Source organism: Panthera tigris, chromosome C2, assembly GCF_018350195.1.
Source record: "Panthera tigris isolate Pti1 chromosome C2, P.tigris_Pti1_mat1.1, whole genome shotgun sequence".
Lineage (NCBI taxonomy): Eukaryota > Metazoa > Chordata > Mammalia > Carnivora > Felidae > Panthera > Panthera tigris.
Genome location: NC_056668.1, coordinates 64,894,072 through 64,921,410, shown reverse-complemented (window position 1 = coordinate 64,921,410; position 27,339 = coordinate 64,894,072). Strand labels below are relative to the sequence as shown.

The 27,339-nt window shown below is 38.7% G+C and overlaps 1 protein-coding gene across 1 annotated transcript; it reads right to left on the bottom strand.

The window, feature by feature from the left end:
* Positions 1-484: 484 nt before the first annotated feature.
* On the bottom strand, positions 485-27,321 carry POGLUT1 (protein O-glucosyltransferase 1). The gene is made up of 11 exons (XM_042956871.1): positions 27,198-27,321; positions 26,327-26,417; positions 25,071-25,214; positions 16,076-16,211; positions 13,536-13,657; positions 8,218-8,277; positions 6,695-6,794; positions 5,060-5,118; positions 3,858-4,025; positions 2,645-2,701; positions 485-1,955 (listed from the first exon to the last, which is right to left on the bottom strand). The coding sequence occupies exons 1-11, from the start codon at positions 27,280-27,282 to the stop codon at positions 1,799-1,801; spliced, it is 1,179 nt and encodes a 392-aa protein (XP_042812805.1). The 5' UTR covers positions 27,283-27,321; the 3' UTR covers positions 485-1,798.
* Positions 27,322-27,339: the final 18 nt, after the last annotated feature.

Genomic DNA, 27,339 nt, shown 5'->3' with positions numbered 1-27,339 from the left:
CAGTTTCAGCTCTTCATTCAAAGAAGAGAAAATTCTGTTTCTAGTTTAGTGACAGGAAAATTAAAACAGAGAAAGATAACATCTACTGGGACCTCATACTGACAAGGCAACACCACTGTACAACACAGAAATCCAGACTGCTTATCGTTAGACTTCTAGCACCTAAGGACATGGTCCCCATGAATTTTTAATGCTCAGAAACAAAACATCTAACTTTCAATGTCTGCCTTATTCTATGCAATGATCTTACCAAGGATATTCAACTCCTCCTCTAAGAAGGTCCTTAGACTTAAACATTTATGGAAGGGAGTTTAAAAAACCAAATACTTGCGGCACCTGGGTGGCTCAGTTGGTTAAGCATCCAACTTCGGCTCAGGTCATGATCTCGTGGTTTGTGAGTTTGAGCCCCGTGTCAAGCTCTGTGCTGACAGCCTGGAGCCTGCTTTAGATTTTGTGTCTCCCCCTCTCTCTGCCCCTCCCCTGCTCATGCTCTGTGTCTGTCTCTCAATAATAAATAAATGTTAAAAAAATTATTTTAAAAAAGCCAAATACTTTTCTCACTAATGGAATAAAATCCCTGATTTTATATGACTGAACCTCACATTTACTAATTTTGAAACGAACTAATATACGGAACAGTTCTTAAGAAGCAAAGGAAAAGAGCAGATTTAATGTGGAAAAGTTGGGCCAAAGGGACAGGATGGTTCTGAGTCATCAAACTCTATGGGTTTTCATCTAAAAATTTTTCTTCACTTTTGACTATAAAAGGGAGCGCATCCTGAGAGATTAAACCACTATCCAAATGTGTTTTTCAAAAAGGGAAAAAAGGGAAAAAGTGGCACTCCAACATGGATTTGCACTGAAATATTTCCTACATGAGTAAGTGCTCAACTTGGATGATCTAAACCCCAATAACATTTCATAGATGAAGACACCTTGAGGTCCCTGCATGCCCTTGAGGCTGTGGACACTGCTGCCAATTTAAAGAGGAAAAATATTAAGGGTGTGTAAGGAGTGAGGAAAATTTGCTGTTTTGTGCACAGTTCCTTTAAAGAGTGAGGACTACTTTCTAAATTTATTAAGAGGTTTTTGTCTTTTTTTAAAATAGAGACCATAAAAAGAAGTAGTGTGTGAAGGCACAAAAAAGGGGAACTTGAAATCCAATTGCAATAATTACTCATGCAATTGGCCCCTTTCTCTGTGGCATTATAGAAACATCCTGAGTACCAAAAAGCTTATGCTTTTACAAAAGAGAACTGCCACATCATTGCATGGCACAACTACTGCTTCCTTAGACCTTTCAGGAAATGATCCCCAAGTGGTTTTCACTAGCCCCATAGGGCTTCCTACATTAAAATACAGTGACCAATATTAGCCTACAATAACTGAACTGCAGAGATGAGTTATACTAGTTCCAAATGATTAGTTTTCTGCTCCAAATGATGGGACAAAGTATCCTCTGACGGACATAGTCGGTTTCACAGTGATGGACATACATGTATGGATGATCTGAGGCACAAGCTGTGATTGGTCTTAAGAAAATGAAAGGTGGAATTGGGTTCAACACCCAAATCTCATGATTTCTGGTCCTTATTCAGCCAAAGCATTGAGCTGCTCCGAGTCCATATTATACACATTTTTGATCTTTCTCAGTTGTCTGGGTGCAGCATGATAAGGAAAACCAGGTATTTGGCTTGATAATAGTATTCAAGGTAGAGGTGCCACACTCATGGTAAGCTTCTCACCACAGGATATCTGAGAGCTGCTGCCAGAGAGGACTGTGGTCCGATAATGATGACTAGAGTTCAGTTTTCAAAATTTTAGGAATAATCTGATCATAGCCTTTCCTTCTTGTTACATTATAGGACAGGAATTTTGAGTATTCAGTCAACAGGTTCTCCCAGTAACAGGTGATGTCATCCATCTGCAAGTGGTTCATAATAAACTGGCTTCCCCTAGAGACGAGATTAACAAGAACACTTAAAGCACAGCATTTAATAATACTAATAGCTTACCTCTAAGTGCTTACCTTGTGCCAAGTCCTATTCAGATGCTTTATATGAATTAACTCTTTTGATCTGCAGAGCCAACCCTATAGCCATCATATCCACACACATGCACTTAGCAATAGAACTTAACTTTTTTTCTTAAAAATAAACATATAAAGTGAATTCTCAGAAATTCTGTACTTGTTTAATTACCTGAAAGATTTCAGTCTACTTCTATAAAGGATGGGCTTGGGACATATGTGAATGTGTGTGTTCCCTCTGGAAAGTTTTTTTTTTTTTTTTTAATTTTTTTTAACGGTTACTTATTTTTGAGAGACTGAGAGAGACAGAGTGTGAGCGGGGGAGGGGCAGAGAGACAGGGAGACACAGAATCCAAAGCAAGCTCCAGGCTCTGAGCTGTCAGCACAGAGACCGATGCAGGACTTGACCCCACAAACTGTGAGATCATGACCCAAGCCAAAGTCAGATGCTCAACTGACTGAGCCACCCAGGCACCTGCCCCCCAGTAAGTTTTAATTCTGATTACCTCTGTAGAATGAGAACGAAATCCAGATATCACCATGATAACAATAGTCATGTGACTTTAGTTGGGGATGATAAAGTAAAATAGATAAGGAAAAATGAATAGAACTTACCTTTCAGCAATTTCTTGAGCCATGTCATCATTTGCTTTTACAAAATGCAACAGCTCCCTAAAATGGAAAGAATCATTAGTCTCTAAAATATACACTGCGCTAAGAAAGACCACAGACTGAGGTCTATGGTTAATCTCTAGATAGGTGGATAATTGATTATTTCTTTTTTATTTTACCTCATTTTTTAAAATGTTTTATTTATTTTTGAGAGCATACATGCAGGGGAGGGGCAGAGAGAGGAGGACAGAGGATCTGAAGTGGGCTCTGCACTGACAGGAGCAAGCCCAATGTGGGGCTCAAACTCACAAACCACCACATCACGACCTGAACCAAAGTCGAACTCTCAACCAACTGAGCCTCCCAGGTGTCCCTGTTTCTTTTCTAAAGCAAAGACATTTGGGTCCTTACAGGACCAAAACAACAACAACAACAACAACAACAAAAGCCCACACACAGGCTAAAGGCAACCTGTTGTAGATTTGGGACATACTTGAGAAAATAGAGAAATATTCAATGATACACATCAAAAATCAATAGTGAAAAAAAATTACCCTCCTGTCTCTTGCTGTAGCCCCTAGAAGAGGGCCCTGGTCTCACGTTTCTGGGCCCTTTCCATATCTCTTCCTTGTTCCTCCCATCATGTGAGAAAATTGGCCTCAGCTTCAGTGGGGTCAGTTCTCACGTATCTGAAAGTCTCTTTGATAATATAACAACATCTAATATCCCTATCTTTAGTCTTTGAGAGATAAGCACTTTTCTACTGTGGACTGCCTGAACATTACATTTCAAACTAGCATTAGAGCACTTTTTCAGATTAAATCTCACATATAGCCTAGTTGACTGGTAGCACTGTATATACAAACCACATAGAAAAAAAAAGCTTTCAGGGCTCCTGGGTGGCTTAGTGAGTTAAGCATCTGCCTTCAGCTCAGGTCACGATCTCACAGTCTGTGAGTTCGAGCCCCTTGTCGGGCTCTGTGCTGACAGTTCAGAACTGGGAGCTTACTTCGGATTCTCTGTCTCCCTCTCTCTCTGCCCATCCTTTGCTTGCTCTCTGTCTCTCAGTCTCTCTCTCAAAAGTAAATAAACATTGAAAAATTTATATAAAAAAAAACTTTCAAGGGAAAAAGTCATCAGTAGTAAATGCCTTAAATGGCTGGGGACTTAGAGGCAGATTGGGGAGTCATTAGGCACTCTGGGGAGAGCCACTCACTGGACATTGGAGAGATCTGTTTTGACTGGGATATAGTGAACCCATGGCTTCAGTTGTGGATAGAAGAATTCAAGCCACTCATCACCAACATGGAAAACAAGGGAACCACACAGGAAGAGGTGTTTGAACCGGAAACTTGCAGCTACACCTCGAAAATTAAACAGATACCTGGGAAAGAAAGAGCAAAATATATTCAATACTATACGCCTGCTACCACAAATAGGATCTTTTTCTTCTTATTCCCTCCTCCCCATCTCTCCTTTTATGACCCCTCTCCCTGCCTTTCCTATTTTCAGGTTTCAAGGACACATCTGCATGTCCCTGTGGGTTTCCAGGGGCTACTGGCTGTTTCAGGGAATGTCAGGTGGGGAGAAAAGAGGATTCTTTCTCCAGACAGACCTAGAGAGGGCCACAAACTGGGTCTAGATAGAGAGATGTAAGGCTCAGATGGAGAGAGTACCTTACCCTTTCCTATGAGCTTTCCTGGGCCTAATGTCTCTAGTGAGTCATGGCTCTCCAAAGCCTTGTTTTTCCCTGGGGTACCCCACCAAAAGCACCTGCTGTTCCCCTTCTGAACAGAATTCCTCTTCTGATTTCTGGAGAAGAAAACCATGTATACCTAATCAATCTTCAAAGAAATGCCCCCTGGAAAAAAAGCTATCTTAGAAAAGAACATGGTCTTTTCAGCATTTCTCATGCATGCACCCCTGTCTCCAACTAGAGTTGCTTCTACCCTAGAGTTCCCACTATGCAGTGTAATCAGCATTCACCTCTCTGAATCCCCCTACTTCCTCCTCCTGACCTGGTTTTACTTGTTCACCTAATCCTTAGTCCTGGCATTGAATTCTAACATTTTAGTTGCATATGCTTTATTCATTTTGAAATGTAAACTTTTATTAATCTGATAAATACTTTAACTTTACCTATTGGTTGGATGGGGTGTAGAGAGAAGGAATCCCATCACTTTGGTTGCTAGCAGAAAGGTCTATGGAGGCAGGGACCATTTTTTAGGGTCTCTGCAGTTCCCATAGAACTCAGGTGAGAACGCTGTACACACAGCATGTTCTCAGTAAACAACAACCAGATGAATTAATAGGACTTTCATAAACCCCAGTTGGACCTAGTATTAAAGTTCTCTCCCAAAGTGAAGCTATTCCAAATGTAATAGGGAAACCAAGACTCAGGAGTCCTAGAAGTCTTACTTGTATTTGCAGTGATCCACAAGATGGACATCCTTAGCAGCTGGCTTCCCCAAGGTGTCCTTTAAGCGAAAAGGAAGTTATTAGTATTGAGAGTGGTAGTATTTATTGAAAAGCAGTATGCAGCAAGCATAGTTAAGCATTCCATCAACATGACCTCATTTCATTGTCCTGAATAAACACATTCAGAGGTATTATTACCCCATTTTATACATGAAGAAGCCATGGTCTCGAAAAGTTGAGACTTGCTCAGGGTCACGTGGCCCTAGGTAGAGGAGCAAGGGTTTTAACCTGGGCCTGTCTGATTTTAGAGTTTAAGCTCCCAGAGCCATGTGGATCCTTCTCTGAACTCAGAGATCCTAACCTACAGCACATTTCACTCTGTGTAAAGTATACATATACGAAGGTACAGGTGGTGCTGGTGGGCTCAGAGGTAAAACCCACACACAGATTTTGTTGGGGATGGAAAGTATTTAAAAATAAAAATTCAAACCATTGCCAACATTTACAGGTGGTAAGATATTTCTTCCAAAAATCCCGATTTCCAACTTTTCTTGTAAAACATAAAAGGAAGGTCTGGTAAACTGAGCTCCTATTCCCTTGGCGGCGTTGACCAGACCTTTAGCTCTCTCTCCTGCTCACTCCTGTGGCCTCCTGGGGCATCTGAGTTTGAGACCCCCATTTATATCCCAGCTACCTTAGAAGATGGCAAACACTTTGATGAGGGAAACAAGTCTTGTTTGCTTTTGCAGCATCCCACAGTAGAGGCTGTGCTGAATGGATACACTTTTCATATTTTTATTTTTCAACAAAGTTTGTTAGACTTCATTTGCTCCTGTTTGATTACAACTATCACATATTACATCTCAGATACACTTAGTTTTCCCACAAGAAGTTTAAAACTTCTTTTCATACCATCCTCATATGGCATTTGAAAATTTCAAATGAGGACATTTAGGGCTTAAAGTTCTTTGAATAAGGCAAGAAGTCATAGAAGACAGAGATGAACTCCAACCTGAAGGAGCCAGTCATTGCTGGCATTGCCTTAGAATCACTTGGAGAGTTGTAAATAAATTAAGAATATCTTTACATTTTAATTAAGAATATCTTTATGTTTCAAATGCTTGAAAAATACCCAAAGAAGAATATTTATGACATGTGAAAATTACATGAAATTCAAATTTCCATGCCATAAATAAAGTTTTACTAGAACACAGCCAGGCTCATTCATTTACATATTGTCTGTGGCTGCTTTCACACTGTGATGGCAAAGTTGAGTAACTACAACAAGACCATACAATCCACAAAGCCTAAAATATTTACCATATGGCCCTTTCCATAAAAAGTTTGTGTCCTCTGGTTTAAACCTTAAAAGTAGTAAAAAAACAAAAAACAAAAAACAAAAACAACAACAACAAAACAACAAAACAAAACCAAAACTACTACTCATAATATGGCCCAGAAAAGCAATGTGAGTTTGAAAGAATAATTTACATATATGCTAATACTAGTTTGTGGATCTTTCTCTACATTCATCTACCACTAAGAGGAAACCTGATCTGGAATTCTACCCAGGTGACAATGTTCTTTGAGTGAGAATGTTCACTGCTATGGTTCTATTCAGACAATTGTGATTACTTTCATAGATTTCCAGGCTTGGTTTTTGGTGTATTCTGCATCAACAAGTTTTGGGTTTTTCCGAGATAGAAGAATGAGAGGATCCCGTTCTGGACTTGTCCTATAAAAGAAGCATATGACATAAAACATGTGTCCTCCACCATAATACTGTTCCCAATCTGAAAAGTAAGCTGTAATTGGACCCAATGCAATGACTGTACACATAGATGGATAACTTACTGGTTACAGCAGAGGTGGGGGTGGGGGTGGGGGGGTACTGGGCCCTGTGCATATAGGTGTTCCTGCCTGTTTTCCTGGCCGTTTACCCTTCAGAGATGGGGAGTATTGGGCCCTTCTTTGCTTACATCTAGTCTTTAAGAGGATGTTGTTCTGAACTCTACAGGCATATCCCAGGGAATGAGTTCCCTTTTGGGATGGCTCACATAGCGTCTATAATCACTAGTACTCACAGCTGTGTGACTAGGTAATCACCCCTCACCAAAATAGCTACATGACCTTTGTTGTGTGTATTTCGTAAAGCCCAGTGTAATATTTAAATTAAAAAGAAAACTAAAGGGCTAAAACCTGTAGAAAAAGTCCTAGTTATGGTCCAAGTAGGAGATGGTCCTGACATTTGAGAGGTCCTGGACACCTCCCCCGGCCCCCCCCCCCCCACCTGCCATGGACCCACTCTCTAGAAAAGCGGACAATCCCTATATAATTTATAGGAAGTCCTAGAACTCTTCAAGTCCACACATGGATCCCAAGTTTAGAAGCTGTGATCTCAAGATCTGAGAATCAAGAGAAGTTGATAAGGACCAGTAAGCAGTGGCTACTGGGCCTATCTACATTCCCAAGTTCACTGCCTCAATAGAGGGTATGATCTCCAACAAGGACTCACCAGGAAAACGACAAGACCTTCTCCTTTCACGGTCCCTGTTCTGTTCATCTATACAACAGATGGTCTTCATGTATCTACATGGCAGGTACTGTTCTTGGCACTGGGGATGTGGGTCTGAGTAACATGGAGAGGGTCCTTGACCAACATTTCCCTTTCCCTCCTCCCTTTCTTCCCTGCTTCCCTTTCCATTTTCATCAGTCTCAGTCTGTGGTCTCCACCATTATTTGGCAGCCACATGGCTTCATGGAAAAAGGAGTCAGGAGATCTGGTGATGGTTCCTGATCTGCCATTAACTAGCACAGTGACTAGAAGAGGTCCAGGTCAGAAGCTACCCATAGGACACTATAATCTCTTAGGCAAGAGGACAACTCAGCTGTTCTCTTCAACATACACTCAATGCCTAATATACTCATGGCACTCTAAATACCTATTCAATGAATAAATGAATGAACCTTACTTCTTTCAATTCCAATTCAACTAAGAGTGATTTGGGCAAAAAATTTAAATTCTCTGTCTAAAATTCTGTGCTTCTACATTTATTTCTTAGTTATCTTAGTTTTCTCTTTGAACTAGAGATCTTCACACCCTCAAAATTGCTTATATTTTACAAATTTCTTTGTAAAATGTCAGAAAATATAGTCACCTTGATCCTCGGAAATATGCTGTAGAGTTTTTCTTCTTCCATGGCCACTGTGCTGCTGACCTAAAAATAGATTTCAGTTAGTTTCTATGTTTTTCTCTTAACCAAATGAGGACATGTTTTAACCACTTCTGAAGATTAGTTCAGAGCTTTACATTTTTCATTAAGTCTGACCGAGGCTTTCAAAAGAAAGAGCCCTCAATGACATTGCATTTCCCTTTGTTGTTGCTTCATTCCTTTGGAAATGCTAGCCAATAATATCTACAATCTGTTCCTCCGTTAATAAGTTAACAACATTGAAAGAAAAGTTCCCAGCCCCTAAATGACATGTTTAGAGCTATTTAATGCATACAATGAGGATTTCTTCTCTGCTTTATGTAGAGTGGTGCTATTGATAAACTTAATAGGCAAAGAGACCTGCAGAAAATATCAGAAATTGAATTAAGGGCAAGAAAACAAATCACTCCTTGACCTCGTGTTTTGGATGCATAGGCAGCATCTTTAGAAATGTGTCTGATATTGCAAAGCACCCTGTATTCTTGAAACTGTCCTAAGTGCTCCATGAAACAAAGTCCCTGAAGCTCAGGTCTCAGTACATACTACCATGGCCAGCTTTTCTTGCTGAAGCTGCTAGTTCACAGATGCAGCATTTTTAACTTCCTTTGTAGGGGCCCTGCACAGGGTTGCATGGTGTCTTCCTCTGAGAAATGAGGGGGACAGCTGAATTGGAGTTAATGAGGGATTGCTGGACTATTTACCATAATGGAGAGACTTAGGATATAAACTTTTTAGGTAGAAATACTTTTAAAGACATAAATGTCATATTACTCAGCTTCTCTCAGCTGAGAGCATTGCTCATTTTCGTGGCCTATCTCATAGGTTTTCCTTGCTATACCATCTTTTCCTGATTCTACAATCCAAAGCCAAAACTAGCTCTCATTGTGCCCCATACTCCCTCCCACCGAAACATAAATGCTATACCACTGGGTTATTTTTGTTTACTGGTTTTTTGTTTTTTACTGGAAATATGGCATATGCTCATTATATAAAATTCTTTTTTAAGTTTATTTTATTTATTTTGGGGGGGGGGGATGTGAGTAGAGGAGGGGCAGAGAGAGAGAGAGAGAGAGAGAGAGAGAGAGAATCCCAAGTGGGCTCTGCACTGTTAGCACAGACCCAACATGGGGTTTGATCCCACGAACCATGAGATCATGACCTGAGCTGAAACCAAGAGTTGGACCCTTACCGACTGAGCCACCCAGGAGCCCCTATATAAAATTCGAATGGAAAAGCATAAAATAAAAGTAGAAAAATCATCTGGAACCTCCTGCCCGTAGATAACCATTTTTACCAATTTAACGTCTCAGTGAAGAATTTCCTTCCAATCAAGTCTCCATATCAGTGGTTCTCAATTGGTGACTTTGCCCCGTTCCCCCAGAAGACATTTGGCCATGACTATAGACATTTTTGATTGTCACTACTGGGGGACTGCTACTGGCATTTAGTGTCATTAAGACACTAATGGGGTGCTGCTAACTATCCTGCAATGCACAGGACAGCCCCCTGCAACAAAGAATGATCCAGCCCAAAATGTCAATACTACCAATATTGAGAAACCTTGCTCTATATAACGCAGATATTTTATATATATTATATATATTATATATTATATATTATATATATACCCATTCTCACAATGCTTGAGGTGGTTTTGTTATCCCTAATTTACAGCTGAGGCTCTTGAGAGGGTAAGCAGTTTGCCCAGAGTCACACAGCTGATAAGAGCCAGAGTTTGAACCCAGAGTCCCTGTTTTTAAGCCCTATGCTACCTTTACTTTGCATTCAGGCACAACATTCCATTTTATAGTCATGTCATAATTCACTTCATTACTTATTCATGGGCTTTTAGGTAGTGTCTAACTCTTTGCTTTAAGAAACAATACTGTAGTGAATATCTTTGTGTACCTACCTTTACATACTTGTCCAATTAACTCTGGGATAAATTCTAGAAGTGAAATGGCTGGGTCAAAGATATATACATTTTATATTTTGATATACATTGCCAAACCACCCAACTAAAAAAGTATCAATTTATACTGAAATTCTGAGTGTAAATTTCCTTGGTCCCTGGGAAAACTGTATTTAATATACACAGACTTGTACCATCTCTGTTTTCTCTCTCCCTCATTCTTTCTACCCACCTACTTACCCCTCAAAAGACCTATGTTAGGACTTTTTTCCCCAGGCAAGTGCTACAAGTGGCCAACACAGCCTGGGGCTGCCCCAGACCTCTTTTATAACCATCTTCCCTACCTCCTATGACAGTAGAGACATAACTATTTAAAATACAGAAACAGTGAATTCTTCTACAGAGTGAAAAGTAAGTCAATAGGGACAAACTCCCAAAAGATTAGAAAAAATAGCAGGCAGACATCAATGCAGATAAGCAAGGAGATTTTTAAAGTTTCAAAGTAAGAAGTGAAATCACATGGCTAGAGCTTTTGAATGGAGGGCTCTAAAAAATAAAATTATATTTCTGGGGGCACCTGGGTGGCTCAGTCGGTTAAGCGTCTGACTTTGGCTCAGGTCATGATCTCGTGGTTTGTGAGTTCGAGACCCACATCGGGCTCTGTGCTGACAGCTCAGAGCCTGAAGCCTGCTTCGGATTCTGTGTCTCCTTCTCTCTCTGCTCCTCCCCCACTTGTGCTCTGTCTCTCTCTATCAAAAATAAATAGATGCATAAAAAAATCTTTTTTTAAATTACAATTCTGCAATCATGAATAAATTCACCTGAAGAATAAGAGGGGACGATATCAAAAGAAAAATATGTTCTTGTAAGTTTAGATTTTAAAACATAATCTATCTCCCTAAAATAAGCTTAGTGGTTTTCAAGGGAAGAAAAAGAGTACGTAGTGGAGGAACTGGTAACACCTTGACCAGGTGATCAAAATTAATATCTCTAAAGAGTTAAGGATGGGGGCACCTGGGTGGCTCAGTTGGTTAAGCATCCACCTCTGGATTTCAGCTCAGGTCATGATTTCACAGTTTGTGAGACTGAGCTCTGTCAGCACAGAGCCCGGATTCTCTTTCCCTTTCTCTCAGCCCCTCCTCCACACACTCTGCCTCTCTCAAAATAAATAAATAAACATTTAAAAAAAAAAAAAAGAAGAGTTATAGATGGATGCAAAAATCACTTAGGTAAGTATTAAGGCCAGCAATGCATAAGCTGAATCTAATCATGAGGAATAGACAAAACTAAACTGAAGAACATTCTATAATGTATGTGGCCTGTATTCTTCAAAATGTCAGTGTTATGAGAGAGAAAGACAGACTGAAGAGCTGTTCCAGATTACAGGAGACTAAACAGAAATAATAACTAAATGCAACACATGAGCCTGGATTGTATCCTGTACTGGAGGTAGAATGTGCCATACAGGACATTATTGGGATAATTAAGTGTTGTATCAATATTGTTTCCTGAATTTGATAATTGCAGCATGGTTATAAAGGAGAATATCCTTGCTATTAGGAAATACACACTAAAGTATTAGGATGTACAGGGTCATAAGGTATGCAACTTACTCTCAAATAGTCCAGAAAACAAGAAATTATGCATCTATTACACATAGCCTAAAAGTCTATCATAGAAAATAATGAGGTAAATTATTATCCATGCAACGGAATACCATGTAACTAATAAAAATAATGAGGTAGTTTCATATGTACTGACATGGAAAGATCCCTAAAACACACTAAGAAGTGGGGGGAAAAGATGCTGATGTTAGACATACTTCTTTATTTTTATGAGCATATATAGGTTTCATAATCAGAAAAAAAGGTTGTTTTTAAAGATTTAAAAAACAAAGTAGGGTGCCTGGATGGCTCAGTTGATTAAGTGTCCGACTCAATTTCGGCTCAAGTCATGATCTCACAGTTGTAAGATCGAGCCCTGCATGGGGCTCTACACTGAGCATGGAGCCTCCTTGAGATTCTCTCTCTCCTTCTCACTCGGCCCCTTCCCTGCTTGTTCTCTCTCTCTCTGTCTCTAAAAAGAAAGAAAGAAAGAAAGAAAGAAAGAAAGAAAGAAAGAAAGAAAGAAAGAGAAAGAAAGAAAGAAAGAAAGAAAGAAAGAAAGAAAGAAAGAAAGAAAGAAAGGAGAAAAAACAAAGTAGATGGATAGCAGGTAGAGAAAGAGCTACAAAAAAGAAGAGTGTAAAAAGTGTATTTGCAAGTACCTGAAAAAAAAAAAAAAAGGATTAGATAACTAAAGCCAAGAATAACTTGAAGAAAAACAGGTTAAAAAACTTGTTATTTTTCCCTCTGGAGAGGATGGGTAAGGTTAATTGGTAATGTGGAGAAGATAATGCACTTGGATACCAGGACTTCAGGCCTAAAATGGTTCCTGACGTTGACCAAGTCACTCAACCCCTGAAATAAAGAGTTGGAAAGGACAATTTCCAGTTCTAGTTCTGTGAAGTATGAGACCAAGGTATTTTACAAAATCATTTTCAAAGTACACCTACCAGATAACAGACTCATTTTTTACCTGGTGGCTCTAACCGCCATTGAGGACTTCAGCCCTATGTGTTTCTTTAGAAAAGGGACATTCTTTTCACCCCCTTTGAATCTCCAGCCACACATGGTACAGGTGATAGATATTTGTGGAAATGAAGTTAAATTAAATTTTTGCTTCCTCAATGGACCTGAGAGAGGACCTATAAAGACTGTATTTCTTCTAGAAGTTTTCTAATTAGGTATCAATGTTGTTTAAATCATAAATGCAAAATGTAGCTAGGTAAGAAATACCTATAGCTTGGATGACATGGACAATCTAAATTCTGAAATGACATCAGATAGACTCAACAGCCCAAGTATGTCTCAGTCGTGAATCAGGAGAATCTGGAATAAGTTTGTACTTGAGATAATTATGGGACAATATGTCCTCCCCATCTCCACCTTAAGGACTTAGCTCTAAGTTATAAAGTACATTTATGTTCCTCCTAGTAATTTTCTATTCTCCCCCACAACATGGTCATTCACTTTTTTCAAATTATGAAAGTAATTCACTCTTATTTGGAGAATCTTAAAAATACAGAAAAATTTAAAGAAGAAAAGAAAAGGCTCCTATACTCCTTTCCCCAAAGGCATTACTGATACTTTAGGGTAGGCTCTGCTCTTTTCCTATGGATGGGTAAATATTTTATACACACACAAAATTGCTTATGCTATAGTTTTTCTTTTGTTTTTAACTTAAACAAACATTAGTTTATTTCAAGAAGACCTACAAAGAAGGACAAATAAAACCTCTCTAAAGGACCTACCTTACCAGATCTTCTCTGAAGAGGTCCCATCGTCCAAGACCTGTAGGATAAATTGGCCAAACAGCAGGCCCCCCTTCCCAAAATGTCCAAGCAGGATACATGATATCATGGTACTCTGATGTCTTCAACAGAAACAGAAAGGTTGTTCTACATCAGTCTCAGAACAGAGAGAGAAGAATTAAACTACAGTCATGCCACAGGATCGGGACAAAAGTCTTGCTCTAGTATTAAATTGCCAAAAATATATTTTCCCTTGTCTGCAAAGTCTGGACTCTAGACATTAAAAGAGAAAAATGACCATGGGTTAAAAATCATGGGCTCACTGAATCCCAGAATTTAAAATCTCATTAAAGGTCAACTTTTTCAGTTACCCAAAGTTCTATTTGTTAGGGTTTTTAGTTTAAGGAAATAAAATACCTAACTCTGAATCATCACACAGCTCTCTTATCTTTTAACTATTACATTTGGAGTATATACTGTCTTACCAGTTCCTGATTATTTCCTAGATGGATCTTTTGAGAGCAAGAATCACAATTAAATGGTTAAAATGGTAGGGGCTCTTGAAACAGATCATTTGGGTTTGAATGCTGACTCAAAATGCTGACTCTACTTCTTTCCAACTCTAGGCAAGTTACTTAATTTTCTATGCCTGCTTTATCTTTATGATGGGAGAAATAATACCAATAATGTTACCTATCTAATGGGCTTACTAAATGAGTTAGTACATGTGAAAAGCTTAGACCAGTGTTTGGTACATAGTAAGTACTCAGTAAGTGTTCATTAGTGTTATCTAATACTGTGGTACTGTTGAGCTCACCCTGGTTGGTCAATAAATTATTGATTATTTGTTGATCAGGACCAGAAGTGCTGATGGGCAGAATGGGAGAAAGGGATATTATCCCACATCTTTTGAAAAAAGTTTTAAATCATTTGTTCTCTTTTTATGATTACTTCTGTTAAAACTCTGGCCTGATAAACCTCTAACTCTTCAGTAGTTTCACTGGAATTACACATGCAATATGCTGTTTGCCTTTCTCAAATACTTTTGAAAAATGGTATGTGATTCATAAAGCAGCTCAGACATAACAGCTGCTCAATAGAAGCTGTACAATTACTATAAAGTTGAAAGACTAAAAGCTTTCTCTTGGAAATTAGAAGTCACTGGCTTAGAAACAAAAAGAGAAGATGAAAAGAAAGTATACTGATTGTTATACTTTACCATACACAGAAACAACAAATAGATAACAAGCATAAAGTCCTTACTGACTTACATGGGAGCTTCTATCTGTTCTTCTGGGAGGGTTTCATGACAAACAAGAAAACCAAGCACTTTTGAGAAATGAGGCTAAATCATGGGAAATGCAACACAAATGTGGCCTCAGCCCATTTGCAACACAGTAAATACACAAGTCTACAGAGAAAGTAAACTGTGATAAAGAAAAAGTGGAGATAAAAGGTCCCTCTGGAGAAATCACAACAGAGATGGTGCTCCTTTTCTCAAAGTCCATCGGGTTTTCCTAAACCCTCCCTTCCCCCATAGAATCTTCCACCCATTCTCTTCTAGCCCTCCCACCCCACCCCTCAATGTGGCCATACCTAGTCTCAAGGGAACCAAGGCCCATCCCTTCCAATACACATTTGCAACAACCTGGGCACTGAAGATATTAACTATCTCAAATTCTTCAAGTCCACAGGTGTGAACTAGTACTCCTATTCCTCCATAACTAGACTCAAAGCTCACCCTCTCACATATTCCTCTTGCATATCCCAGACCTATCCCCTCAATGTACTGCTTCAGCACAAACTGTGTGGAGTTATCTACCACCTTCAGCTTCATTGTTAGCCATGCTGGGCCCCTGGGATACACTGACAGGACTACACACACACACACACACACACACACACACACACACACACACATATGGGACTTCAACAAATAGTTTTTTTTGTTGTTGTTTTTTTTTTAATTTTTTTTTAACGTTTATTTATTTTTGAGACAGAGAGAGACACAACATGAACGGGGGAGGGGCAGAGAGAGAGGGAGACACAGAATCGGAAGCAAGCTCCAGGCTCTGAGCCATCAGCCCAGAGCCCGACGCGGGGCTCGAACTCGCGGACCGCGAGATCGTGACCTGAGCTGAAGTTGGACGCTTAACCGACTGAGCCACCCAGGCGCCCCAACAAATAGTTTTTGAATGAAGGTGTTCTCTAACTCCAAGCCCATGAGCTATTTTGAGCCACTCTCTCCCTATGTTCTGTAGGATCTCTAAACCTTTCCTTCAATGTCCTATCAGTTCTTTAGGCGTCCATTATTCTCTCCTCTTCATCCCTAGACCTATAGACACTTAAGCAATCTTTTTACCCATTTCCTCAGTCTTATTGCTCAGCCACTGTGAAGCTAAGAGGGACACAGGCCAATTCCTGGACCTCAGGCGTCACCCTCACCATTACCCAGCAGATTCTGTCATAGGACAATCATCTCCCACTCATACTCTAGAGGAACACCTCCCATCTCCCCATACATCTCTCCCTATACTTACCTTACTGAAGGAGAAGACTGGAATGGCAGGCTCCATCCATTTAGGAACCTGAGGATAATCTCGTACATTGATCACCATTTCCATGTCAGGGAGGCGTCCGATAACTTCCAAAATAAAGTGTTCAACACCACTACACCTGTCAACCAGAAATACCACATATTCACCAGATCAGTGCCTACTATAGGACAAGACATGGTCCCATTCACACTTTGAAAGCCCGTGTTCAGATCGTCAGCCTTCTGCAAAGTTTCCTGAAAGCAATGCTTCTAAAAGGACTTTTCTACTCTCTTATATTGTGCAAGGCATCTTTCCTAGCTAAACTGCTCCAGCTTACAACACTTCATGAAGTTTTCCAGTTAGATCATAAGTCTGAAAGATGTATTATTGCTACTCCTACCACTTTTCCTCTATTCATCCCTAGTTTTTAAAAATTTCCTCTTTAGTTTCATTAGTAAGCAAGATACAAATTTTGATAGTAACCAGTAAAAGCTAATTCTCTAAGTGTGTCCCTAAGGCTTTGCCTCTCACAATGACATTATATTTATATCCACCATAATTAAGTTTCATAATTTAGGAGGAAAGATAGGAAAACTTTTATTGCCTTTGAGTTGAATACTTCAGAACACTATCAAAATCAGTTTTGCAAGCCAGAAAGAATGTTATGTACACAATCACAAAGACTGTAATACAGGCATACTTGAGAGATACTGTAGGTTTGGTTCCAGACCATCACAATAAAGCAAATATGGCAATAACACAAGTCAAGAGAATTTTGGGGTTCCCAAGTACAATAAAATTTACGTTTATACTATACTGTGGTCTATTAAGTGTGCAATAATAGTATTATGTCTAAGAAAACAATGTGCATATCTTAATTAAAGACACTTTATTGATAAAAAATGCTAAGAATCATGAGCTTTCAGCAAGTTGTGATTACTGATCACAAATCACCATAACAAATATAATAATAATAAAGTTTGAAACATTGAGAAAATTGTTCCAAAATATGACCCAGAGATGTGAAGTGAGCAAATGCTGTTGGAAAAATGGCACCAATAAACTTGTTAGATGCAGGGTTGCCACAAACCTTCAATTTATTTAAAAAATGCAGTATCTGCAAAAGGCAATAAAGTGAAGCCAAATAAAACAAGGTTTGCCTGTATACTTTTCTGGCTGGACTCCCCAGGAATCCTCAGAGAAACTCTGGAAAGAGACGATACACTGGCAGATTAGCTTTTCTGCCCCATCCCTTGAGGTCCTGACCACCACTATCCTGGAGGGAACATTCCAAGGTTTGACCAAAATTTTCCAGTAGCATATAAATGACTGATTCATAAAATTGATTTATATAGAGAGAGGTAACTGCAAAAAATATCAATGATTGATAAACGAAAGAAAAGATGCTCAACTGTATTAAAGAATGTCCCAGAAGCACCTGGGTGGCTCAGTTGGTTAAGCGTCCAACTCTTGATTTTGGCTCAGGTCATGATCTCATGGTTCATGAGACTGAGCCCTACATTGAGCTCCATGCTGTGTGTGGAGCCTTTAAGATTCTCTCTCTCCCTCCCTCTGCCCCTCCCTTGCTCCCCAAAACCCAAACTTGTAAAAACAGAGAATGAAATGGTGGTCACCAAGGGATAGGGGGAACAGGACAGATGCTGCTTAAGGGTACAAACTTACAACAAGTAGTGAATATGCCCTAGAGATCTAATGCACAGTATAGTGAATATAGACAACAATACTGCATTATAATCAAACTTGCTAAAAAACCAAAATTTAATTATTCCAACTACTAAAACAAAAGGATAATTATGTAATTAGTGCTACAATGGCAATCATATATAAATGTGTCAGATTAACATGTTGTGTACCTTAAATGTATATGTTATATGTCAAATATATTTCAATTAAAAATTTATTTAAAAAAATTTTTTTTAATGTTTTATTTATTTTTGAGACAGAGAGAGACAGAGCATGAACGGGGGAGGGTCAGAGAGAGAGGAGACACAGAATCTGAAGCAGGCTCCAGACTGAGCTGTCAGCACAGAGCCCGACGTGGGGCTCGAACTCATGGACCGTGAGATCATGACCTGAGCCGAAGTTGGACGCTTAACCGACTGAGCCACCCAGGTGCCCCTCAATTAAAAATTTAAAAACAAAGTATCACTATGACAAAAAAAAAAGTGCTGTTGAAGCTAGGTGCTAGTCTTCACCAATCAGACTGACAAAGATCAGAGTCCAATAATACACAGTATTGATGAAAGTATGAGGTCTATTCTGAGCATGTAATACAAGGGTGGTGGAAGTGAAAATAGGCACAACTTTGGGATGGCTGGCTGGCTCACTGGGTGTCATGGGTTCAAGCCCCATGTTGGGTGTAGAGATTACTTACAAAACAAAAAAGAAAAAGTATATAAAAGAAGAAAATAGGCACAACTCCTTTGGAAGACAGTCTGCTTCTATTCATCAAGATTTAAAAAACACATTAGTTGGCCTACTAATCCTACTTGTAGGAATTGAGCCTGCAGATATAATTACATGAGTACTCAAAGGTTTAAGTTCACTACAGCGTTGTTTACATGTGTTGAAATTCAAAGGGGAATGGTGGAGAATAATTTAAATGTCCTTTGATAGAGGGCTGAATAAAGAAATCCACACAATGGATTAGTATGCAGCCATGGAATAGTGAGATATACTCTATGTACTCATAAGGAACAATTTAAAAATATGTTATATGAAAAAGAAAAGTAAGTTGCAGAACAGAAGATACACATGTTCTATTTTGTTGATGAGTCTAGACAACTGTATATGCATAAACTATTTCTAGAAGGATATGCAAGAAACTTGTAATCGTGGTTGTCTTTTGAGAGGAGGACTCAGGGACTAGAGGTTTGGGGGTTGAAGGTAGTAGAGAAACTTCCATTTCCTTGTTCATATTTTCAGGTTATCTAAATATTTTACCATGTGCAAGGAACAGTCCTTTGATGATAAAATAAACAAATAGAACTAGTTAGAAGTTTAAAACATATAATGTTGCTATACATTTACATTTAACAGCTAAAACATTTTGTTTTCTTTCATGTTCAGCTTTTAAAATAGCACTCTTTCACATACTGTATAATGCCGTTTATGATTCCTTTTATATAAAACTCTAGGAAATGATCTATAATGACAGAAAGCAGATCAGTGGATGCCTGAGAATAGGGGTAAAAGGACAGCATGGCAGGGAGGGGTAGGAGAGAAGGATTGCAAAGAGGCACAAAGAAATTTTTGGGAGTGACAGATACATTCATTATCTTGGTGTATACATACAGCAAAACTTATCAAATTATAATTGTATTAAAAAGAATAAAATACCAAAAAAAGGAATAAAATATCTAGTCATAAATTTAACTAATGAGATAGAAGACCTGTACTCTGAAAACTGTAAGACATTGATGGAAGAAATTTAAGATGACACAAATCAATGGAAAAATATACCATGCTCATTGATTGGAAAAATTAATATTGATAAAATCTCCATGCTACCCAAATCTACAGACTCAATGCCACTATCAAAATACCAATAGCATTTTTCACAGAACAAGGACAGATAATCCTAACATTTATATGGAACCACAAAAGACCCTTAATAGCCAAAGCAATCTTGAGAAGGAAGAACAAAGTTGGAGGTATCACAAGCCCAGGTTTCAAACTATACTACAAAGCAATAATAATCAAAACAGTATGGTACTGGCACAAAAATAGGCACACAGATCACTAGAACAGAATAGAAAGCCTAGAAATAAACCCACGCTTGTATGGTCACTTAATCTTTAACAGAGGAGACAAGAATATACAATGGAGAAAAAAATAACCTCTTCAAGAAATGGTGTTGGGAAAACTGGACAGCTACACACAAAAGAATAAAACTGGACCACCTTCTTACACCATATACAAAAACAAACTCAAAATGGATTAAAGACCTGGGCAAAAGGCCTGAAACCATGAAACTCCTGAAAGAAAACATAGGCAGTAAACTCTTGGACACCGGTTTTAGCAATATTTTTTTAGATCTGTCTCCTCAGGCAAGGGCAACAAATGCAAAAATAAGCAATTGGGACTACATCAAACTAAAAAGCTTTTTCACAGTGAAAGACACCATCAACAAAACAAAAAGCAACATACTGAATGGGAGAAGATATTTGCAAAATATCTGGTAAAGGGTAAATATCAAAAATATATAAAGAACTCATTCAACTCAACACCAAAAGACAAATAATCCAATGAAACAATGGGCATAGACATGAATAGACACTTTCCAAAGAAGATGTACAGATGTCCAACAGACACATGAAAAGATACTCAACATTACTAATCATCAGGGAAATGCAAATCAGAACCATAGTGAGATATCATCACCAGTCAGAATGGCTATTATCAAAAAGATAAGAAATATTAGGGGCACCTGGGTGGCTCAGTTGGTTAAGCATCCAACTTTGGCTCAGGTCATGATCTCACAATTTGTGGGTTGAAGCCCTGTGCCGGGCTTTGTGCTGACAGCTCAGAGCTTTGAGCCTGCTTCAGATTCTGTGTCCCCGTCTCTCTCTTCCCCTTCCCTACTTGTGCTCTGTCTCTTTGTCTCTCAAAAATAAATAAACATAAAAAAAATTTCTGGGGCACCTGGGTGGCCCAGTTGGTTGAGCGTCCAACTTCGGCTCAGATCATGATCTCACTGCTTGTGAGTTCAAGCCCTGCATCGGGCTCTGTGCTGACAGCTCAGAGCCTGGAGCCTGCTTTGGGTTCTGTGTTTCCCTCTCTGCCCCTCTCCTGTTCATGCTCTGTCTCTCTTATGTTTTATTTTATATAAAATAAACATAAAAAAATAAAATAAAAATAATTTAAAAAACATTAAAATTTTTTTTAAGTATTAAATAAATAAGAAATAATAATTGTTGGAAAGAAAGGATATGAAGAGAACCCTCATGCACTGTTGGTGGGAATGCAAACTGGTGTAGCCACTGTGGAAAACATTATGGAGGTTCCTCAAAAAATTAAAAATGGAAATACCTATGATTTGGTAATTTCACTTCTGAGTATTTACCCAAGGAAAACAAAAATACTAATTTGAAAAGATATATACACCCTTGTGTTTACTGCAGCATTATTTATAACACTACATATGGAAGCAACTTAAGTGTCCATTGATAGATGACTCGATAAGATATAATATATATATATACACATATATATATATAATACATATATCTACATGTATATAATGGAGTGAATATACATAATGGAATGAATATATATATGTACATATATATATAATGGAATGAATGAATATATATGTAATTAAATGAATGAATACATGTGTGTGTGTATATATATATATATAATATATATATATATAATGGAATATATATATTCCATTATATATATATCATTATATATAACATTATATAACATTATATATATATATATAACAATATATAACATTATATATATATGTATATATATATATATAATGGAATATTACTCAGCCATAAAAAAGAATGAGATCTTGCCATTTGCAACAACATGGATGGACCTAGAAGTTATTATGCTAAATGAAATAAGTCAGACAGAGAAATACAAATACCATATATAAAAAACCTTAATAAATAAAAATAAATAAAACCTTATGATTTCACTTACATGTGGAATCTAAAAAACAAAACACATGAATAAACAAACAAAAAGCAGAAACAGACCCATAAATACAGAGAACAAACTGATGGTTGCCAAAGCAGAAAGATGTGAGGGGATGGGCAGAATGGATGAAGGTGGGTAGGAGATACAAGCTTCCAACTATGGAATAAATAAGTCATGAGGATAAAAGGTACAGCATAGGAAATACAGTCAATGGTATTGTAATAGTGTTGTATGGTTACAGATAGTAACTACACTTGTGGCAAGCATAGCATAGCATATAGAATTGTCCAGAATCACTATGTTATTCACCTGTTACTAACGTAACATTGTATGTCAACTGTACTTCAATAAAAAAAAGTCAGGAAGATGAAAAGTATAGCATAGGGAATATAGTCAGTAATATTATAATAACATTGTATGGTGACAGGTGGTACCTACATATATTATGGTAAGCATTTTACGATGAATATACATGTTGAATCACTATGTTGTACACTTGAAACTAATATAATATTGTATGTCAACTATACTTCAATAAAAATTTATTTTTTAAAAAGATAATGAACATAAAAAACTTACCAAGTTGTATACTTTAAATATGTGCAGTTTAGGGAAACCAAAGCAAAAATAAACTATTGGGACCTCATAAAAATAAAAACCTTCTGCACAGTGAAGGAAACAATCAGCAAAACTAAAAGGCAACTGACAGAATGGGAGAAGATATTTGCAAATGACATATCAGATAAAGGGTTAGTATCCAAAATCTATAGAGAACTTACCAAACCCAACACCCAAAAAACAAATAATCCAGTGAAGAAATGGGCAAAAGACATGAATAGACACTTCTCCAAAGAAGACATCCAGATGGCCAACCGACAAATGAAAAAATGCTCAACATCACTCATCATCTGAGAAATACAAATCAAAACCACAATGAAATACCACCTCACACCTGTCAGAATGGCTAACATTAACAACTCAGGCAACAACAGATGTTGGCGAGGATGTGGAGAAAGAGGATCTCTTTTGCACTGCTGGTGGGAATGCAAATTGGTGCAGCCACTCTGGAAAACAGTATGGAGGTTCCTCAAAAAATTAAAACTAGAACTACCCTACAACCCAGGAACTACAGTACTAGGTATTTATCCAAGGGATACAGGTATGCTGTTTCGAAGGGACACGTGCACCCCAATGTTTATAGCAACACTATCAACAATAGCCAAAGTATGGAAAGAGCCCAAATGTCCATTGATGGATGAATGGATAAAGAAGATATGGTATATATATACAACAGAGTATTACTTAGCAATCAAAAAGAATGAAATCTTGCCATTTGCAACTATGTGGATGGAAATAGAGGGTAAGTGAAATTAGTCAGATAAATATCATATGACTTCACTCATATGAGGACTTTAAGATACAAAACAGATGAACATAAAGGAAGGGAAGCAAAAATAGTATAAAACAGGGAGGGGGATAAAACATAAGAGACTCTTAAATACAGAGAACAGAGGGTTGCTGGAGGGGTTGTGGGAGGGGGGATGGGCTAAATGGGTAAGGGGTTTAAGGAATCTACTCCTGAAATCATTGTTGTACCATGTGGTAACTTGAATGTAAATTATAAAAAAATAAATAAATTATAGAAAAAATAAATATGTGCAGCTTATATCAGCCACACTTCACTAAAACTATTATTTTAAAAATATCATTATTCTCCATCTTTGAAATGACATGTCTCCAGTCATTTAATTAGATGGTGCTCTGTTTCCTCAGCAAAATCTCTCAGCTCATCCTTGAAATGCTGAGTTTATATTTTACTTTGTTCACAATAAAGTTTTTTAAATGCAATCTGGGCTTCTCCAACTGGGTGATTTAAAATTATCCAGACCTAGAAAGATACTGTTTTTGGCTAGATGGGAATCAAAGATATTATTCAACTGTATCCATTTCATTAAGGACACTGGTTCTGAATATTTCATTTTGTTTCTTCTTTGCCCAACTCTCTTTGCTTAGTTGTGTATGTAGTTGAGACAGGGAACTTTCCATGCATTAGAAATATAACTATTTTATTGTCAATGAAAGGTCCTATGCTCCCTTAAGAACATTTCTAACAGCTCATGATTCTTACCAAAATGTTCTGAGGTCTGGAATGAGAGGTATGTGCCTTTCAGAAACTTTGAGAGTATTTTATTTCATTTGGAAATTGCTCATCTAACTATTAAACATTAGTTAAGCCTTCAAAGTCTAATAATGTCTATATTCATATTTTCTTTCTCATTTGTAGAAATTAGAAATTCTTCTACACTCATAATTTGTAAAGTTGCTATTACTGTCCCAAGTAATGAAACAAATGTCTGTTTAAAATACTTAAATAATTTTCCCCATTACCAGCTTATTTACCCCTAACACTTGATAACAAAAGTGTAATTGTGATTACTTCATGGTAATGGGATTTTAAGTGATCTTTATTTTCTTTTTTGTTGTTGTTTTTACATATTTTTGACAATTAAAATGCAGTAATTTATAATAAAGTTGTTATTAAGAATAATTCCTTATGTCCACACGGATGCATGTTATTTGCAATACTGCTCATATACTTTCCTTTTAATGACAGAATAGAGATTGTTTAGAAAGATCTTAGGCTGAGAATACCATGGCCTCTGATTTTTGTACTTTGTAATTTTATAAAGATTTGAGTTCAAAAAAAAAAAAAAAAGACTCCTAAAAGGGAGGTTTCTTATTTGTTGTATAAACATGTAATGCTACCTAAGTCCAACTTCCAGGCTTAGTCCATGACCCTCCCTGCTCATCCCCAGCCCTCAGCCCACTGATATGTTACCTCAACCATCACACCTGAATTCCTGGCTAGTGTAGCCTGTGTAATCTGCAGCCTCAGTTATTCTTGACTTTCCACCACCTTTCTTCAAATACTCAGTATCTAGAACAATACTTGACCCATGAAAAACACTCAATCCTTCTCCTTCTTCAGCCCAGCTCAATCCTGCTAGGTCTCATCAGCCTGTGCCCTGCAGTATCCATATCTGGTGGATGATGAGAAGGGTAGAACCATAGCCAGTACAACCAGTGATTGTGCCCAAGCCTCAAGAAGAGAGAGGAGACAGACTTTAATATAGGAGAAAGGGGGGCAGGAGTTGGAAAGAAAAATCCTCAGGCAGGAAGAGTTTGTCACTATTTTGCAGTCCCTCTGAAATATGAGGAGAGATTCACCTGTGGGGCCCTCTAATTAACTCCTAAGAACAGTATCAAATAAGCCCATATATAAGAAGGTCAGAAGATATATTTACCTCATAGCTCTTACCTCGAGGGGAACATGCAGTCATTTTCTCTGTATAATCTGTTCTTAATAATCTGATAGTGGGTCCCCAGTTTCCGTCTGACTACCTCTGCCATCATCTTCCTGGAGATACCTCCTCGGAAAGGAGTTAGATCCTCTTCTATGACACTGAAAGAATGTGGATCGTCAAGGATAGCAGGTCAAAAAGTGGTACCATTCCACCTACTTCCTATCTATGGGTTTAGGTTTAGTATTAGAAAATACAGTAAGCCAGGGAAAGAATGGAGGACAAGAATGAGCAACCTTTCCGTAGGTAATCTAAAGTAAAACAACAAAGAGGAAAAAGCAAGTCAATTTCTCTTCTTCCTCTCTGGATCTGGATTGCCCCTTCCTTACTTGATGCACATTCACCTTTAATAGGCACACAACACCTGTGTCCTCCCAGTGACTGCAGTCCCACTGACCTCCGCTTCTCCAAATCCTGCAGAACATAGGATTTATGCCTTATAGTCTGACACTGTCTGATGCCCTTGGTCTCAGACTGACTGCCTTGTTCTGTCTGGCACCCATTCACCACACATACTCTAGCAGCCTGACAGCAGTGACCGGAAAGTACAGTATTTTGTATCCCTTTTAAAGTTCAATACATAGATTTTAATAAGTATCATAAGCATCAGGTTAATTTTTTGAGGAGTCATAGAATAACAAAACGGGGAGCTAAAGGACCCTGTTTTTTTTTAGCTGATGAGGAATCTGACACCCAGAGAAGTTAAGTGACTTGCCACAGAGATAATTAGTGGGAAATCTGTGACTAGAACCAAAGACTGCTTTTAAAGTAATCTTTCTACCATACTACCCTCTCAGCCATAATTTTTACACTTTAAAAAAAACCAACAGGAAACTTGATGATTAGCCTCATTTATAAATATGTTCATTCCTCCGACAATATTTATTGAGTACTTATTGAGGGCCAGCACCAGGGATGCAACACTGAGTAAGACATTGGCCTTGACCTCAAGAAGGTTTCAGTCCAATGGGGAACACAGACAACTATGTGTGCTAACTCCAAGGAGTAAGTAGCGTTGCTGAGACCACCTGGGCTTCTCCTATCCCAGGGCCTTTTTGTTCCCTAGAAATAGGAAACCCACCACAGGAACATTGCCTTTTATCAAGGCGTACTTGGCTCTCTGATTACTGTAATCCAGGTCTCTTGGGGATATTAGGGGAATTCTTGTGACAAGTACTAAACTCTCAAAGACACATCAAAGAAAAGAACTCACCCATGGTAGCAGCTGCAGTTTTGACTTGAACATGGTTCATAATTCTCCAAAGACCTGTTAATTTGGTCAATAAATACTTTCCATTTTGAACCTTCAAGAAGTGAAGTAAATGAGAGTTAACAAAATATCCTGAGCATTCTCATTTGCTACCGGCAGGCATGCCGAACCAACTTCTGACACCCCTTCCCATTCCACTGGTGGAAAGGAAACGCCAGGAAGGATTCATTCTATAACTCTCCAGCACTCATGTCAAGTCTGCTCCTCTACTTGGGCTGTCAGGTGTCCAAGAAATTGGAAAATGTCCAAGCTCAACGCCTGGCACTCAGATAGCTATGAATAAACTGGGAACACGTATTCTCACCTTTTACTAATCAAAGTGAACCCTATAAAGAGGATTAATTAAAAGCCAAATACATTAATTAACTCTCCCTTCATCTCTCCGTCAATTCACTAAGAACCACACACACACACACACACACACACGCAGAGAGAGAGAGAGAGAGAGAGAGAGATGAATTATTTCCCAGTGTGTTTAAGGGAGGAACAGTGTAGCCAAGCGCGGGCGACACTGGCTGTAAGTGAACAGGAGAATTCCCTCTCCACCTCGCTATCCTAATTCCGAAAAACAGGTTACTCTCCAGGGTCCTGGGCAATAGAAGCAGCGCCAGACACCCAGAAGTTCTCACTCTCCGCTCCAAGGCGCCCCCGTGCCCTCTGCCCAGCTAAGCGCTCCAGCGGCCACAGCATCAGCCGGCCTCCGGCCGCCTCAGGGAACCGGGGCGGGGGGGGGGGGGGGGGGGGCGGGAAAGCACCTCTGGACCGGGCCAGACCCCGAGCCTCAGCGGCAGTCTCGGCCCCGCCCGGAGCCCACCTGACTCCTTCTGGCGGCCCAGCACTGGGGGCAGTAATAGCAACAGCAGCCACAGCAGGAGCTGCGGGCGCGCCCACCGCTCCATCACCCGCAGCCCACTGCAGAGTCCCAGCCACCGCGCCGGCGGAAGCACGGCCCCGCA